General features: G+C 35.6%; 3 protein-coding genes across 3 annotated transcripts; 2 read left to right on the top strand and 1 right to left on the bottom strand.

The window, feature by feature from the left end:
• Window positions 1-121: 121 nt before the first annotated feature.
• Window positions 122-6347, top strand: LOC128242713 (uncharacterized). The gene is made up of 4 exons (XM_052959973.1): window positions 122-200; window positions 933-1038; window positions 5616-5767; window positions 6004-6347. Exons 1-4 carry the CDS (start codon window positions 149-151, stop codon window positions 6213-6215), a joined length of 522 nt encoding a protein of 173 aa, XP_052815933.1. The 5' UTR covers window positions 122-148; the 3' UTR covers window positions 6216-6347.
• A 504-nt stretch (window positions 6348-6851) lies between these two features.
• LOC128242112 (uncharacterized) lies at window positions 6852-12381 on the top strand. Its single transcript, XM_052959154.1, has 5 exons — window positions 6852-7279; window positions 10561-10622; window positions 10809-10844; window positions 11117-11208; window positions 11895-12381. Exons 1-5 carry the CDS (start codon window positions 6856-6858, stop codon window positions 12091-12093), a joined length of 813 nt encoding a protein of 270 aa, XP_052815114.1. The 5' UTR covers window positions 6852-6855; the 3' UTR covers window positions 12094-12381.
• Window positions 12382-12391: 10 nt separating this feature from the next.
• Window positions 12392-14597, bottom strand: LOC128242114 (uncharacterized). Its single transcript, XM_052959155.1, has 2 exons — window positions 14115-14597; window positions 12392-13764 (listed from the first exon to the last, which is right to left on the bottom strand). Exons 1-2 carry the CDS (start codon window positions 14146-14148, stop codon window positions 13307-13309), a joined length of 492 nt encoding a protein of 163 aa, XP_052815115.1. The 5' UTR covers window positions 14149-14597; the 3' UTR covers window positions 12392-13306.
• Between the last annotated feature and the right edge of the window lie 1665 nt (window positions 14598-16262).

Genomic DNA, 16262 nt, shown 5'->3' on the forward strand with positions numbered 1-16262 from the left:
GTTTAAGCATGCACAATTTTATTGTACTAAACGTTCATGTAGAAATTATAGTGATATATAGAAAAAAATACGAAAATACAAAAACGATAAACAATATATTAGAAAAACAAACAGTGTCTATATTAAATTCATGACTCAATAATGAAAGATGGATATATGTAGTTTATTTAAAACTTCAACGGTATTACTGCTTTTTAAAGGTATGTTACATTTCATAGTTGTTTATAATTGGATAATATTGACATCCTCGGCACCCCAGCATGTTCACAACAATTCAGTTATGAATATGCTTGAGGTGCCGAGGATGGGTTTTGTCTGCATAAGCGGGAAAACAAATGACATTTTTTACCCTTTGACTAGTTTTACATCGAGGTCAATTTTACATTTATATATTTTAGCAAATTCTTACATTTGAATGGAAAACAACTCTTTATCACCGTAATAGTGAATTCCTTCGCTCAACAGCACGGCATGTCAAAATTGTTTCAATAACTGGTATTTCTTTATTATACTTTTTTTTTTTAAACAGCGTCGTCCTATCCCTTGCTCATTGCGATCTAATCGAGTTCAAGAATGATGCTCTTTCAAAATCGGCGCCATTCTGGAAAGCTGTCAGTTGTAGTAAAAATAATATTTTTCCATTTTTACACCAATGACACCTTTTTTGAACGGGTAGATGTTAAAACATTGAATGTATTGCAAGAAACACTTAAAATCAAATTTTGTATATGAGATGTGTCCATAACTATATTAATAGCGACCAACTATATAGCATATAAAAAACCCAACTATTATTCTGATATTCACTAGTCAAAACAATGACAAGATGATAATTCGATAGTATATGTCGTTTCTTTTGGGAAATTGTTTTAAAAACTACAGTTCCTTCATATGAATATTATATCAATTCTACAAACAACGTTTTGATTCAGGCGCGGGCGTTCACTCTACTGACATCTGTACCATCCATGAAGGGACGGGCCCCTACACGTACTGCGAGGCAGGCTCCTACTGTTGTGAACACAACACACAGTGCTGGTAGGTTCCGCTGTTACCAGAGCGCCTACTGTTTAGATAACTAAGCGAAGGTCTCGTTGCTCACAGAACTATTTAAATACTGTTGTTAAAACCATACAAAGTGTGGATAGAACCAGTAGCTCACAGAAGGCCTTAGTACTGGTGTTTAAACCATACAAAGTGCCGATAGGTCCCGTTGCTCACAGAACAATAAAACACTGCTGTAAAGACCAAACAAAGTGCCGATAGGTTCCGTTGATCACAAAAGGCCTAATTACTGTTTCTAAAACCATACAAAGTGCCGATAGGTCCCGTTGCTCACAGAACAATTAAACAATGTTGTAAAAACCAAACAAAGTGCCGATAGGTGCCGTTGCTCACAGAACACACACGAACTAGTGTGAACTACATGTATATACCAAGTGCTGTTAGGTCCAGTTACTCACAAATCACCTAAGTACTGCTGTGAACTATATACCAAATGCTGTTAGCTCCCGCTGCTCACAGAACACCTCAGTACTTCTGTGATTTATATACCAAGTGATGGTAGGTCCTGTTGCTCACAGAACACATCAGTACTGCTGTGAACTATATACCAAGTGCTGTTAGGTCCCGTTGCTCACAGAACACATCAGTACTGCTGTGAACTATATACCAAGTGCTGGTTGGTCCCTCAGCTCACAGAACACCTCAGTACTGCTGTGAACTATATACCAAGTGCTGGTTGGTCCCATAGCTCACAGAACACCTCAGTACTGCTGTGGACTATATACCAAGTGCTGGTTGGTCCCATAGCTCACAGAACACCTCAGTACTGCTGTGGACTATATACCAAGTGCTGGTTGGTCCCACAGCTCACAGAACACCTCAGTACTGCTGTGAACTATATACCAAGTGCTGGTTGGTCCCATAGCTCACATAACACCTCAGTACTGCTGTGGACTATATACCAAGTGCTGGTTGGTCCCACAGCTCACAGAACACTTCAGTACTGCTGTGAACTATATACCAAGTGCTGGTTGGTCCCATAGCTCACAGAACACCTCAGTACTGCTGTGAACTATATACCAAGTGCTGGTTGGTCCCATAGCTCACATAACACCTCAGTACTGCTGTGGACTATATACCAAGTGATGGTAGGTCCTGTTGCTCACAGAACACCCAAGTAATGCTGTGAACTATATACCAAGTGCTGTTAGGTCCCGTTGCTCACAGAACACCTCAGTACTGCTGTGAACTATATACCAAGTGCTGGTTGGTCCCTCAGCTCACAGAACACCTCAGTACTGCTGTGAACTATATACCAAGTGCTGTTTGGTCCCACAGCTCACAAAACACATCAGTACTGCTGTGAACTATATACCAAGTGCTGGTTGGTCCCTCAGCTCACAGAACACCTCAGTACTGCTGTGAACTATATACCAAGTGCTGGTTGGTCCCTCAGCTCACAGAACACCTCAGTACTGCTGTGAACTATATACCAAGTGCTGGTTGGTCCCACAGCTCACAGAACACATCAGTACTGCTGTGAACTATATACCAAGTGCTGGTTGGTCCCACAGCTCACAGAACACCTCAGTACTGCTGTGAACTATATACCAAGTGCTGGTTGGTCCCACAGCTCACAGAACACCTCAGTACTGCTGTGAACTATATACCAAGTGCTGGTTGGTCCCACAGCTCACAGAACACATCAGTACTGCTGTGGACTATATACCAAGTGCTGGTTGGTCCCACAGCTCACAGAACACCTCAGTACTGCTGTGGACTATATACCAAGTGCTGGTTGGTCCCATAGCTCACAGAACACTTCAGTACTGCTGTGGACTATATACCAAGTGCTGGCTGGTCCCATAGCTCACAGAACACCTCAGTACTGCTGTGGACTATATACCAAGTGCTGGTTGGTCCCATAGCTCACAGAACACCTCAGTACTGCTGTGGACTATATACCAAGTGCTGGTTGGTCCCATAGCTCACAGAACACCTCAGTACTGCTGTGGACTATATACCAAGTGCTGGTTGGTCCCATAGCTCACAGAACACCTCAGTACTGCTGTGGACTATATACCAAGTGCTGGTTGGTCCCATAGCTCACAGAACACCTCAGTACTGCTGTGGACTATATACCAAGTGCTGGTTGGTCCCATAGCTCACAGAACACCTCAGTACTGCTGTGGACTATATACCAAGTGCTGGTTGGTCCCACAGCTCACAGAACACCTCAGTACTGCTGTGGACTATATACCAAGTGCTGGTTGGTCCCACAGCTCACAGAACACCTCAGTACTGCTGTGGACTATATACCAAGTGCTGGTTGGTCCCACAGCTCACAGAACACCTCAGTACTGCTGTGAACTATATACCAAGTGCTGGTTGGTCCCACAGCTCACAGAACACCTCAGTACTGCTGTGAACTATATACCAAGTGCTGGTTGGTCCCAAGTGCTGGTTGGTCCCACAGCTCACAGAACACCTCAGTACTGCTGTGGACTATATACCAAGTGCTGGTTGGTCCCACAGCTCACAGAACACATCAGTACTGCTGTGGACTATATACCAAGTGCTGGTTGGTCCCACAGCTCACAGAACACCTCAGTACTGCTGTGAACTATATACCAAGTGCTGGTTGGTCCCACAGCTCACAGAACACCTCAGTACTGCTGTGAACTATATACCAAGTGCTGGTTGGTCCCATAGCTCACAGAACACCTCAGTACTGCTGTGAACTATATACCAAGTGCTGGTTGGTCCCATAGCTCACAGAACACCTCAGTACTGCTGTGAACTATATACCAAGTGCTGGTTGGTCCCATAGCTCACAGAACACCTCAGTACTGCTGTGAACTATATACCAAGTGCTGGTTGGTCCCACAGCTCACAGAACACATCAGTACTGCTGTGAACTATATACCAAGTGCTGGTTGGTCCCAGAGCTCACAGAACACCTCAGTACTGCTGTGGACTATATACCAAGTGCTGGTTGGTCCCACAGCTCACAGAACACCTCAGTACTGCTGTGAACTATATACCAAGTGCTGGTTGGTCCCGTTGCCCACAGAACATCTCAGTACTGTTGTAAAAAACATACAAAGTGCCGATAGGTCCCGTTGCCCACAGAACACCTAGTACTGTTGTTAAAGGCATACTAAATGCCGTTTCCGAATGTATCAATTATTATATATTGTTGTCACTTATTTCAAATGCCAGGTAATATAATTGCTATATAATTTTAAAATCGTGTGATATGGGTAGACGGACATGGGCAAATAGCCTCAATGGCCTTCCACACTGCGAACGTCGTTTGAAGGACCAAATCATTTATTAACAGTTTATTTACTTTTGAGGTTCAATTAAAAATCCCAAATTTTACGAAGGAAGTTTTTATCAGATTTCTAATAAAAAGCATTTGCATTTTCCAGAAGAGTCTTAATACAAAATGAATATGTGTTTGTGTCAAAATATCAGTACTACCCAATCAACAAAGTATTGAGGCTGTGTGGTTACTGCAACTGTTATCTGTCGAGACTGCAAGTCGAGACGTATACATGTTTACTCATCGAACGAAACGTGATGCAGGTCACCAGAAAAGCGTTTTATCGTAATATTCCATATATTATATACCTGGCTATTTAATGATTCCTTTTTTTATTTTTTCGGTTTCAATTTGATATAAATTTACCGCCATCTGTTAAATGCGCGTATGAATTCGAATGTGTTACGTAGTTTTGTGTATTAAAGTTAAGGGAGGCTAAGTATTACAGCGAAACGAAGTCAGAAGTCGCAGAATTCACTTTATTAAGCAAAATAAGAACAAAATATTGTATGTCTTAGCAAAATTAACAAATTGCTAATATGAAAACAATTATTAAATGTCACAGCAAAAAAATAAATACACACAACACGGTACTTATTTTACGAGTATACACTAATCGTCATTTCCTGTAGACATAACGCGGCCATTTTTTGAACGAAGTAAATATTCGTTGAATTTTTTGTCAATGCAGAATTGAGGAAAGTTCGTGAGTCTATTGCTATTTCTATCGATGGCGCGAATTCGCTTTCTTCTTTGTATTGGCGAGCTGCTCATATTTATGATAATAAACATGGATAATGCTACAATTTACGAACTACGAAATGGCAAACGATGTAGCTGTATAGATAGATTTGAAGAGTTCTCTGCTTCGTGCTTATCCTCATGGTTCTTCAACACATGTTCTTGAATATTTACATGCTTCTGGAGCATGAGTAAAGTTAGATAATTTATTTAGAGTTTTTTTGTCACGCTATTTTTAGCAACGCGAAAGTAGTTCCGAGACTAAACACGGTACTCGCATGATACGGAATCAGAAAACGACAGTCTCATGATATGTATTTTTCAATATGGCGTGCTGTAATTTCACTGTTGGATATGGAAAGGGAATTTGATAGGCATATAATAAAATAAAGAACGGGGCAGACATTATAATAAACAGCCATAATATAAAAAAAGTCTTGTGATTGCATTTTGTGCGCCTTCGCTGCACCATAAAACTAATGAGAATTTTAGTACTACATTTCGCCAACAAAAGTGACGCAATTCTTTACGTATATTTCAGTGAGAACAGTCTGTCACCACTGGAAGCTGCAGCGATCGTGTTCGGAGTGCTGTTGGGGTTGTGTCTGTGTATTTTTTGTGCACTGTTTCTTACAAAGAAGAAAATGCTTCGTCCTGGACAGGTTGTACAACCATCTAATGGCGACTTTGCAAGTACGTTCACTTAACAAGATTTAAAACTAAGCCTAAATGATATAAACTATATTTTTTTCTAATATTTAAAGATACAAATGATTGAATCAGTAAAAATTATGAAATGGTGTAGCAATTTTAAAGGTGAACTGAACAAAGAGGATGTCAGTAAAATTTAATTCATCATGTTTCTATGACATTAAACGCTTTTGTATAAGTTTAAGAAGTTGACGAATATCAAACTCTGTTATATTCAGTTTCAATGATCGGAGGGCCAAGACCGTCGTACCAGAATTTCAACATAGCAAACTATACATATACAGACGGCCGGCCGCACGCTCAAGGACCGCGAACGTCCACGCCGCTCCCGACGGCCCCCGTGCTCCCTCCTCCATACAGCCAGATGGACCCCTTCCGTCCGCCACATTTTTTACAGCCTCCGCCTCAGTATCAAGAGTCCCCGCTTTGATATGCTATATACATGTACCAGCAGATTAAACGAATTTGTTGAATAACCGCTGTGAAAGAAGTTCGGTATAACAGCATTCACTTGAAATAACTACTCCGGTGACATGATGTTATTGTGTTCGTTTTAGTTGTCCAGATCTCACATGTGTGCATATTTGAACATTCATGATATAAGATATACTGAATTCTTAGTTCAATCATGTTTTGTTTATCTTTAGGATACGAAGTGGACGCTCCATTGTTATTTTAAATTGTTGAATAAATTGTCAATTACATTAATTATTGATTAAGAATTGCACTATGTGAACTATAAATGACGTTTAAAATTGCAAAATGTGAAACATTGGCCCGATTGTTCAGAAAGTCGCTAAAAGTTAGCGAATCGTCAAATTAACAATCGCTACATTTTTTATGTATCGCTTGCTAACAAATTGTTAAAATTCCGATTGTTCAGACTATTGTTATCGCTATCGCTAACTAATAATCGTTAAACTATTTAACGATATCGCTAGAAAGTTTAGCGATATCGCTAAATTTTAAGCGACAAATGTATAATGGGGTTGACCCATAATGCATTTGCTTTTTCCCACAATGCATTTAAATGCATAAAGTATTACCCACAATGCATTGAAAAAAACATAATGGCTGCCCAAGCAGACAACACTTTGTCATTGTCAGAAAAAAATAAGAAAAGAGGTTGCAACTTTAGTGCATATGAGAGGGAAATTCTCATAACTGAATATGAAAAAGTAAAGGACAAATTAAATAACGCAAAGGTATCACAAGATGCGAAACAAAAGATGTGGGATTGTATTGGAAGTGCTGTTTCACTTGCTGGAGTTGGGATAAGAACAGGAAAAGATGTGAGAAACAAATTTCACAACTTGAACCGGGTTGCAAAGTCAACAGAAATGCAACAAAGAAAGCATTTGAAGGAAACAGGGGGTGGACCACCATCTGAAAAACCGCCCGAGGAGGTGCTCCGCCTTATTAACATCAATAAGGCAGACCCAGGCTTCAGTGGGATTCGTGGTGGGCTAGAAACCACAATTGCAGCAGAGAAGGGTATAAGACTTCTTAATTCATTGTTTATTTATAGATTTAATCATCAAGTACTACTTAATTCATTAAGTATCATGTTTATTTACAGATATATTTCTACACTATCAAATGCTTATTAAAATATTTCCGTCTGCTAAAAAGATACACAAATGAACTCGACATGTTCTAAAAATAGAAAATGGAATTCCTACCTCCATTTTGTTTCCATGTGGAGTGTGAATATGACAAATCCTTGAATAATGAAAAGATGTCATGATAATTTACCATAGTCAATTGTCCATGACATAAGTTCATACCTTTGCAAATACATGCTACGTGTCGCAGCTTCAAATATTATCCAGTAAAGCGATTTTTTCTTCCAGCGCTTGCCAACTTGTTGGCCCAGTTGTCTATCCTAAATTATGATCGGACCTGCTTGAGGCCATCAGAATTATTAATGTCGTTCATCTTTGTCGTGATATTTTTTTTTACTTTTATGTTATAAAAGCAATGGCAATATTACTATATTATAGTATATTCCATACTTTTTTAGGAGTCTATCATGAACTATTTTAATGCAACGTTTATAAATACGTTGAAACTGTTGTCTATCACAGATTATTTAGCTTGACGAAATAGGCTATTGAGCAAACAGATTTTAGGCTTAAAAGTATCACGTTTATGAAACTGTTGTCCGCATCTCAATAATATGTACCTTTTAATACGAAGTTGTTAGTGTCTATCAAAGAAATATTTTAATTGATATTTATGTATGTCATACAAAAATAACCCTATCATATACCATTTCTTTTATGGACATTTGAAGGTACATATTAACAAAATCAATTGATATATTTTAATTTTTGCATCAAATATGTTCTTTGAAAATATAAAGAAAAGTACATTGATCAAACAAGTGTAAGTGAGAAAGAAATAGAATTGGCTTCAATTGCCAATCAATAATTTCTGCTCACAATCTGCAGTCTATCACAGATCAATGAGCAATTGCAATGACCAACAGTTAACACAAACGCTTCCGTGGGAGGGGGGATGGCACACCCGGCACATGCCCCATCACTAAAGTCTTCAAAGTTTGCATTCTATCTCAAAGGAGTGGAAATTAATAAACTACACCTTTCAAATGCCATCATGTGCAGGCGATGTGAACTCATAAAAACAACAAATTCAAACAGTGCAACCTCCTTTAATTATGTCCTCTTGATGTTTCTTCATCCGTATATAAACAACAGTTTCCACGTCTTCCAACAATTTCCAATACTGGTGAAAATGTATCCATCATCCGTGTGATATTTGTTGAAAACAAGAAAAGCATACATGCCATAAAACTGAGAAAAAAGTTATTTTCTCAAGTCTTGTAGCAGAACGCAATCCTTGAACATGTGCAAGATATGCCATGAAGTCAATATCACCACTACTTGAAGGCCACTGATGTGTTATGTTCACTTGTATGTCTTTCTGATGTCTTCACAAATTGCTTACGTCTAGCGGACCCTTGGGGGGAGGGGTACGCCCCTTAGGTATGTCCTCTCTTGGGGAGCGGAGTATGCCCTTTCTTGGGGAGCGGAGTACGCCCCTTAGGTATGCCCTTTCTTGGGGAGCGGAGTACACCCCTTAGGTATGCCCTCTCTAACGTCTATTCCTGAACTCTCCCCTGCTTTTAAGATAAACTTTCATAACCAGTATCACTTATTACCTTATTATTATAATAAAATTCATTAAACTTATCTTGAAGCCATATGATGGCAGATAAACAATGGTTAAAGTTAAATGAACAGTAATGTTCATTTCTATTTTTTTTATTGATAAGATTAATCCCAATATGAAAGATTCATTTTATATTAGAAAATAAATAAAATATATATGTTTAGGAAAGACAATTAAGAAAACCATGTTTTATGATAGACAATATTTTTTATGTAAATGATAAATAAGAAAAAATATTCTTATTGTCTATCATGAAATATATATTTTTTATTGTCTATCATGAAAAATATTTCTTACTGTCTATCAAGAATTGTTTTTACTATTGCCTATCATGAAATATTTTTCTAACTGTATATTTTATGATAGACAATAAGATTTTTTTTTTTTATATTTCTTATTGTCTATCATGAAAAATATTTCTTACTGTCTATCAGGAATTATTTTCATTATTATCTTATAAATATATTTTATGATAGACAATACGAAAACAAATTATACATAATTACAGTAAAGCAAAAACCATGATTGACTGTAAGAAACTTACTACTTGTGTTTTCATGTAATTATAGGACAAATAAGAAAAATATAAATAATTCTTATTGTCTATCATAAATTTAAAAAAACAACATATTTTACGATAGATAATAAGAAAAAATCTGGATAAACAGCTAAAGTTCAACATTTCAAGAATAATATTTTACGATAGACAAGAGAAACTGCGTTGATCATGAATGATAGATAATATGACAAATAAGACCACTTTTTTATGCTTCAACTATAAAATTTTCATAATTTGTTTTCAAGATAGACACCAAAAATGTGTTTCTCCTTTGTTGACTTTCGTCTATAAACTCGAAGTTAGAGCAATATTAAAACCATTACCAAGATTTCCAAATCCTTTAAGCGAAGACCATGACAAAAAACGAGTTGTCGTTTCAATTTCATGTGTTCGAATCGCATCCAGAGGCTCCAATAAACTTTTTTGCATGGTCGCCGCCATGTTGTATCACCTAAAACGACCAATTTACGGTAGTCGAGCTACTTTACATTACTTTACATTATATTAATAATTGTGATGCCCAATAAGAGGTCTTATAATAATCTGAGATAGACAATAGCATCGACGAAAACGGACTTTTGTCATGATTCATGTGCCACTTGATTGTAGAATGGTTTAACCGGTTTATGTTATTAAAATTCGAATGTCACAAACTTTTAACACGATGAAATAATCATTAAATCACAAACAGTTGTAAACAAATAAATGTGATACATGTTAAATGTATCTTTTGCAAGCATTTATATCATTTTGTTTAGATCTATTAATTTATTTATTTAAAATTATAATCAAGCAATTCTATATTTCATGACAGTGCCTTCCCTTGATATTTGAGGCCCTGACATGGGGTCACCATAACCCATTGTATAAATAAAATCCAAATTTTGAGACGGTTATTAGTATTGAACTGCTTCGATACAGCACATTAGATGCAATGGATTTTATTTTATCCTTTCAATTTAACTTTGTTTCATCTATCATCGATGTAACTTTAAAAAATAAACATAACATATATTTTCAGAATTAAAGGTCGATGAGCTGCCAAATGGTGATGTGGTTATTCAAGTCATACCAGAATCAGATGTATGTTTATTTTATTCAATTGTAAATTATCATGTTGATATAATGTATACATTTATGAATTAAATACCTTAATTTTTAGCAATTAAAATTGAATTATATATCAACAATTGATCATTAAAGAGTGAACATGTAATCACACCCTATTCTTAAATAGTACACTTCGATGTATGCTTTATACATTTACAGTCAGAAGCAGAGAGACGTGCAGTGTTCGATTTGGACGTAAGAAATTTAAAATTATTTTCTAGGCTGTATTAAAAATGTTAATGGATTTAGAGGCTGAAGGAGGAAACAAATTCTGAAATAAAATATATAATTAAATGGGTGTTATTTAGGGTTATAACTTACTGTCAAACTCAGCTGCAAGATATATATTTTATTACATTGAAAGTAAGGTACACACATACGAAGCCAAAATCATGACTTGTAAAACAAAACAATAATTCTATCCAATGTGTATTAATTCTATATCTTAATTTGCTTTCTCATATCAGACGATAGAATTAGACAGAGGAAGCCAGTCCACCGGCAAGGAATTCCAAAGTAGAATGCAATCCTCGAGTAATCAGCAAGTGAAAAAAATGAAGTAAGCAATTTTATACATATAAGGAATTGTTAACTTTAAAATGGAATACTAACTTATTTGAACTCTGGAATGAAATATGTAGCTGTATATTTATGCAACAAGACGTGAATAGACATAATAACATTGTATTTATCGCATTGAATGTTTTCGTCTAGATATGAAGATGATACTACCTTCAATAACCTTGGTTTCAAATACAAGCTGAATAAGCAATAGATGGGCAACGCTGCAAATGTTGTTTTATTTAGTTATTAGATACAATAATTTTAAATTTTAAAGTGACACTCTTATTCAAAATCAATACATACACACGTATAACAAACAAAGATTTTGACTGATCAACCTTAAACTACTAACTAAATAATGCATTTATGGAAAATATTAACTACTGATTTAGAGTTTATAACCATGAATTTAAAAGCAGAAAGCGCAAAAATATTAAATGATTGGTGAATGCTAAAAGATTTACGGTTGTCCACTATAGTCTCATAAGGTAGAAATACTGTGTTTTATGCTCATTTCTTTCAAATTAAACTCGATATCCTTCATAAGAACCATTGTTTTTGACATTTATTCATCCTTTTTGGAATAATAAAACAATTTTATTAATTGATGTAAATCTTATTTTGGGAGTAAGAGTGCATCTTTAATTAATGTTTTTTTTCATTAACATGTTATCCTTGCAGAACATCTCTGCAGGAAAAGGTGCAGACAGCTCAACTGGAATGGTTCGAAGGACAAAATAAAAAAGTTGAGCTGGAGATGGAGCTTTTGAGGGAAAAGATCGCAACGTCTAGGGAGAAAAGGAAGCTGTTTAAAGCTTTGCAGATAGAGTTGAAGGGGAAGGATGACATGGACATAATTCCATTAGTTTGTGACGAATAGGGTAAGTGGATCAGTTAACAGAAATGCATAGAACACGTAACATAAACTTTACTTTGTTACATCAAAACAACAACATAGCACCAGCTGCATGCTTCCTTCCAATAGGAAATGTTCCTATCCAAAATAGGCCTGCGCAATATGGTCACGGATGGCAAATCCATTTTCACCACCAACATAGGGTATAACAGCCAAAACGAGTTAAGTCATACAATTTTTGCCAAAAATTGTCCCATGATATTTACATATTGCAATTACATCTTTACTTGTTATGTTATTTCTGTAACATGTCTAGGCACCGTTAACAACAACATTGGTAAAAGAAAACCAAGTTTTCATAATTTTATAATTTCTCGAAAGTACCTACTGATTTTGTCTCGTGATTTACGTTACGTTTAGGGTCTAATCAATTGTAATTTAGGTTTTACAAATAGTTGTATCATCAAAAACACATATTTATAACATTGAGTTTTATTAAACAACAAACACTGAGAAAACAGTGAACATTATATAACATTTTTGAACAGACATAATGAAACGCATATGGAAAATAGGTCGTTTTTCAATTTTCAAGCCAAAATGTAAGGAAATAAAACCTGCATTGTTTCATATTTAAGTAATGACACAATCTTTAATATCAAGTTAAAAGAAACTATCTAATAGATCAATGAGTCATAACTTTACATAAAATACATGAATGTGGACAAACAAGTCATTAAAGCTTTGCTAATTTACAAACACAAAACGCTTTTTGCCGGTAACGTAATTCACAAATGAAATGAATTTCAGAATATCAATACATCTAAGGCATATACTTCAAATAGCGTCATAATTAATATGTTTTATATTTTTAACCATCATGTAGCATAAACGTGTTTTAGAAAAACGTGTTATGATTGCACTTTTCTGTACATGTGGGTATAGTCGTGATCACATTTGTTATATTATAAAAGTAACACTAAGTTATGTATTAAACAACTTTTTAAAATCCCAATTTATAATATTTTAATTTGTTATTTTAAGATAATCATAGTAGTATAGTAATTCAAACACACGTTCAATATTCAAACAGTCAATTGCAACTAATGTCAGCAAGATATACAAATTTGTTTCTTGGTAACGTAATTCACACTATGAGTAAACTGAACTAAATTCTCATAAAATGCTCTTCAAACAGTATTCTATATTCGAAATGGTTGCCTGTGTTTATAGATATCTATTTTCGTTTATGAAACTGGTCAAATAACTGCATCGCTGTATTAATGTCAGACTCCGCTACTTTGTACATTTTCCTAGAACCAAAAGGCATTGGTTCACCAACAGAACAAAGAATGTCATCAGAACTCATCCAAATTGAGTCATCTTTGTTAGGCCATTTGAACGTTGGACATAATTTGCCCTTCCCGTGTTCCATATAGGAAACTTGTAAGGGAAGTTCATCATCTGAAGGATCGTATTTTACTACTTTGCCGATGTACCAGTAATCGTTGTAAATGGCTGCAACAAATTCATTTTCTATGAATGACGACCTTGATTCGAGCCTTTCTTCCTGGTCAAGAATGACTTCTGGTTCATTTTGAATGTCTGTGTGCATGTCAGTTTCATTGGTTTTGCCACTTTGTTGTACTATGGTATGCTTGATCCACCCGTCACAGCTGGCATTGAACTTCCCGTCTGTGAAACATTTTTCACAAAAGCATGAGGTATTCTTTACAAATATTTCACTGTTCCCTACCGGAAATACACTATGCAATTGCAATGTACCTTTGATTGGTTTAACATTAACTGCCAATAACTCATTGTAGGCTTCGTCACATTCTTCCTTTGTCACAAATGCGTACTTTGTCTGACTGTTAGCTAACGATTTACCCCAGTTATAATAGTCTTCTGCTGACTGTATCACTGCTGTTTGCCGCTTGACCGCTAAATCGGCCAATATATATATATATATATATCCTTTTTTATATCATTTTTTTAAGATATATAGCATTATTACATAACCTAAATTAATCTATCAAACAGACCTTCTTGCACATGACGGAGAATCTTCTCTTCCATCTACCAAATGTTCTTTCTATAACAACACTCGAACGGCAGTGGGCTCTGTTGAATCTGGTTTTCACCAGTGTATCAGAGACTCTGTACGGCGTCAACATGTAACGCGAACAAGCATATCTTAAAAAGACAAGAGAGAGAAATACTTTAATGTTGTGGCTGTTAATAATGTTATAATTTGTTGTTTCAGATTGGACCATAGCAGATAAGAAACAGGGGGAGATCATCAGTTCTGAAAATAATACTGTGTTAAAAAGATGACACTATTCATATTATAATTATATTAATAATGTTTTAATTGATCTCATATGATAAACATATTGAATTCAAAGGTTTGAAATATACATTATAACAGTGTGATATACTGTTGTAATAATAATTAGATTAAATTTTTTTTTATCTTTCAAATGTTTGTGTATATTGTGTGTTGCCCAAAAGTTTTAATGTGGACCTACCCGCTGTCAGCAAGTAGAACACCATCTTCAAGTGTATGAATATTTTCCTCCAGAAAGTCCTGTAGCGAAGACGCTCGAAAAACAAAACTGTCATGCGCAGAGCCCGGCCATTCTGCATTTATGAAAGTAAATCTTCTTGAAAATAAGGTTAATTCACTGACCTTTATCAACAGACGATTGATTATGGGATCATAAGGTCAAATGACCAAGTTAATTGTTATCTTTTAAAAAAGGATTTCACCTTGATAAACATAAGACCCAGCTCATCCTACATCTTCAAATACAAATTCAAATACTGATGTTAATACACAAAACATGATTGACGTTGAGTGTAACGCGTTTACATTGAAGTTCTCTTTATTAAATATAGTATTTCGAACACTTCAATATAACTTTATAAGTTAGGGATGGCAACGAGTACTCGATCAATCAACCGAGTACCCGCGGACCAAATCACTACTCGAGTACTCGAAAAACATAACAATTTGTTTATATAATTTAGCAAATACACGATTTACAGACGTAAGAAACAGATCTAGTTCGTTTCCAAGACGACAATTTATAGTCCCTCTAATCCCCACTGTGTACACAATTGACCCCCAATTACTTAATTGACAGTTGTTGTGAGAGTTGCAAACTGTCAACAAAGGGCCCTAATTCGTTAATAGTACTGATGTCAATTAGCGAAGTTTTGAAAGCGGTACATCTCCTACACAATTGTATTGTTTAACTATTAGAGAGTTCTCACCAACAAATGGACGTTGACAAGTGAACTAGTAACGACCGTAATGAGCAATGATTCCGGAATGGGCGTATTTTTGCAATGTTTATAACAATTGATTGGTAGATATCTTAATTTAGGAATTATGCATATTAATGAGGCGAACAACAATATTTCAGTATGAATAACTGTCAGATTAAATATCATTTCCTAGAGTAAACAACTAAACAAATTCACAAATAATGTTCGTTCATTCATATACATTAACTATACATGTAAACACGAACTTGTCTTTCCCGAAAACAAATTCAAGTTATCCGAGTAATCGAGTACCCGAGTACTCGATCGGAAGATTGTTCGAGTACTTGAGTACCAATTTTACTACTTGTTGCCATCCCTATTATAAATAAGCATCTGGCCCCAATTTCGTTAAACGTATTAAGTCCCTTATAACAGACTTAAGCTAATCTAACTTTTTTGTTTTACTATAATTTGCGTAATATTAACTTCTTTCAGAGCTTTCAGACTGTAAATAGAAATTGTCTATATAACACTCACACTAAACCATTTTTCAATTATCGAAATCAAATTTAAGTATGTATTTTGGATAATTGATATAATCAACTAAAGCACGTTAAGCTTAAGCAGTTTTGATAATGAGGCCTGTTTCACATTCTTCAAACTTTATGAGTGGATTGTATAATATGAGAGTTACTTTGACCTTAACTAGGGATGCCTGGTCGTGCGGATGATCAACCTCCGCGTAGGGATATTTACAAACAATAATTACTGCGTTATTCAACATATGTTTATATGTTTATAACGCTATTTTACATTGATCTGTGTATTTCTTCTTTTGAAGTAGAGTGTCCCTCTTGTTTATTTTAGGCTTTAGATCTATGCCTTTACACAAGACAACATATAACTGGTCTTGGCACTGT

This window comes from Mya arenaria, chromosome 8, assembly GCF_026914265.1.
Source record: "Mya arenaria isolate MELC-2E11 chromosome 8, ASM2691426v1".
In the NCBI taxonomy this organism is placed as follows: domain Eukaryota; kingdom Metazoa; phylum Mollusca; class Bivalvia; order Myida; family Myidae; genus Mya; species Mya arenaria.

What these genes read in the sequence shown, in the direction of transcription:
- LOC128242112 (XM_052959154.1), top strand. Translation starts at nt 6,856, where the DNA reads ATGGCTGCCCAAGCAGACAACACTTTGTCATTGTCAGAAAAAAATAAG. An exon ending in CACAATTGCAGCAGAGAAGG is followed by an intron (nt 7,280 to 10,560) that starts GTATAAGACTTC and finishes ATATATTTTCAG; the next exon opens with AATTAAAGGTCGATGAGCTG. An exon ending in AAGTCATACCAGAATCAGAT is followed by an intron (nt 10,623 to 10,808) that starts GTATGTTTATTT and finishes ATACATTTACAG; the next exon opens with TCAGAAGCAGAGAGACGTGC.
- LOC128242713 (XM_052959973.1), top strand. Translation starts at nt 149, where the DNA reads ATGGATATATGTAGTTTATTTAAAACTTCAACGGTATTACTGCTTTTT. An exon ending in GGTATTACTGCTTTTTAAAG is followed by an intron (nt 201 to 932) that starts GTATGTTACATT and finishes GTTTTGATTCAG; the next exon opens with GCGCGGGCGTTCACTCTACT. An exon ending in GAACACAACACACAGTGCTG is followed by an intron (nt 1,039 to 5,615) that starts GTAGGTTCCGCT and finishes CGTATATTTCAG; the next exon opens with TGAGAACAGTCTGTCACCAC.
- LOC128242114 (XM_052959155.1), bottom strand. Translation starts at nt 14,148, where the DNA reads ATGGAAGAGAAGATTCTCCGTCATGTGCAAGAAG. An exon ending in TCTCCGTCATGTGCAAGAAG is followed by an intron (nt 13,765 to 14,114) that starts GTCTGTTTGATA and finishes AATGTTTCACAG; the next exon opens with ACGGGAAGTTCAATGCCAGC.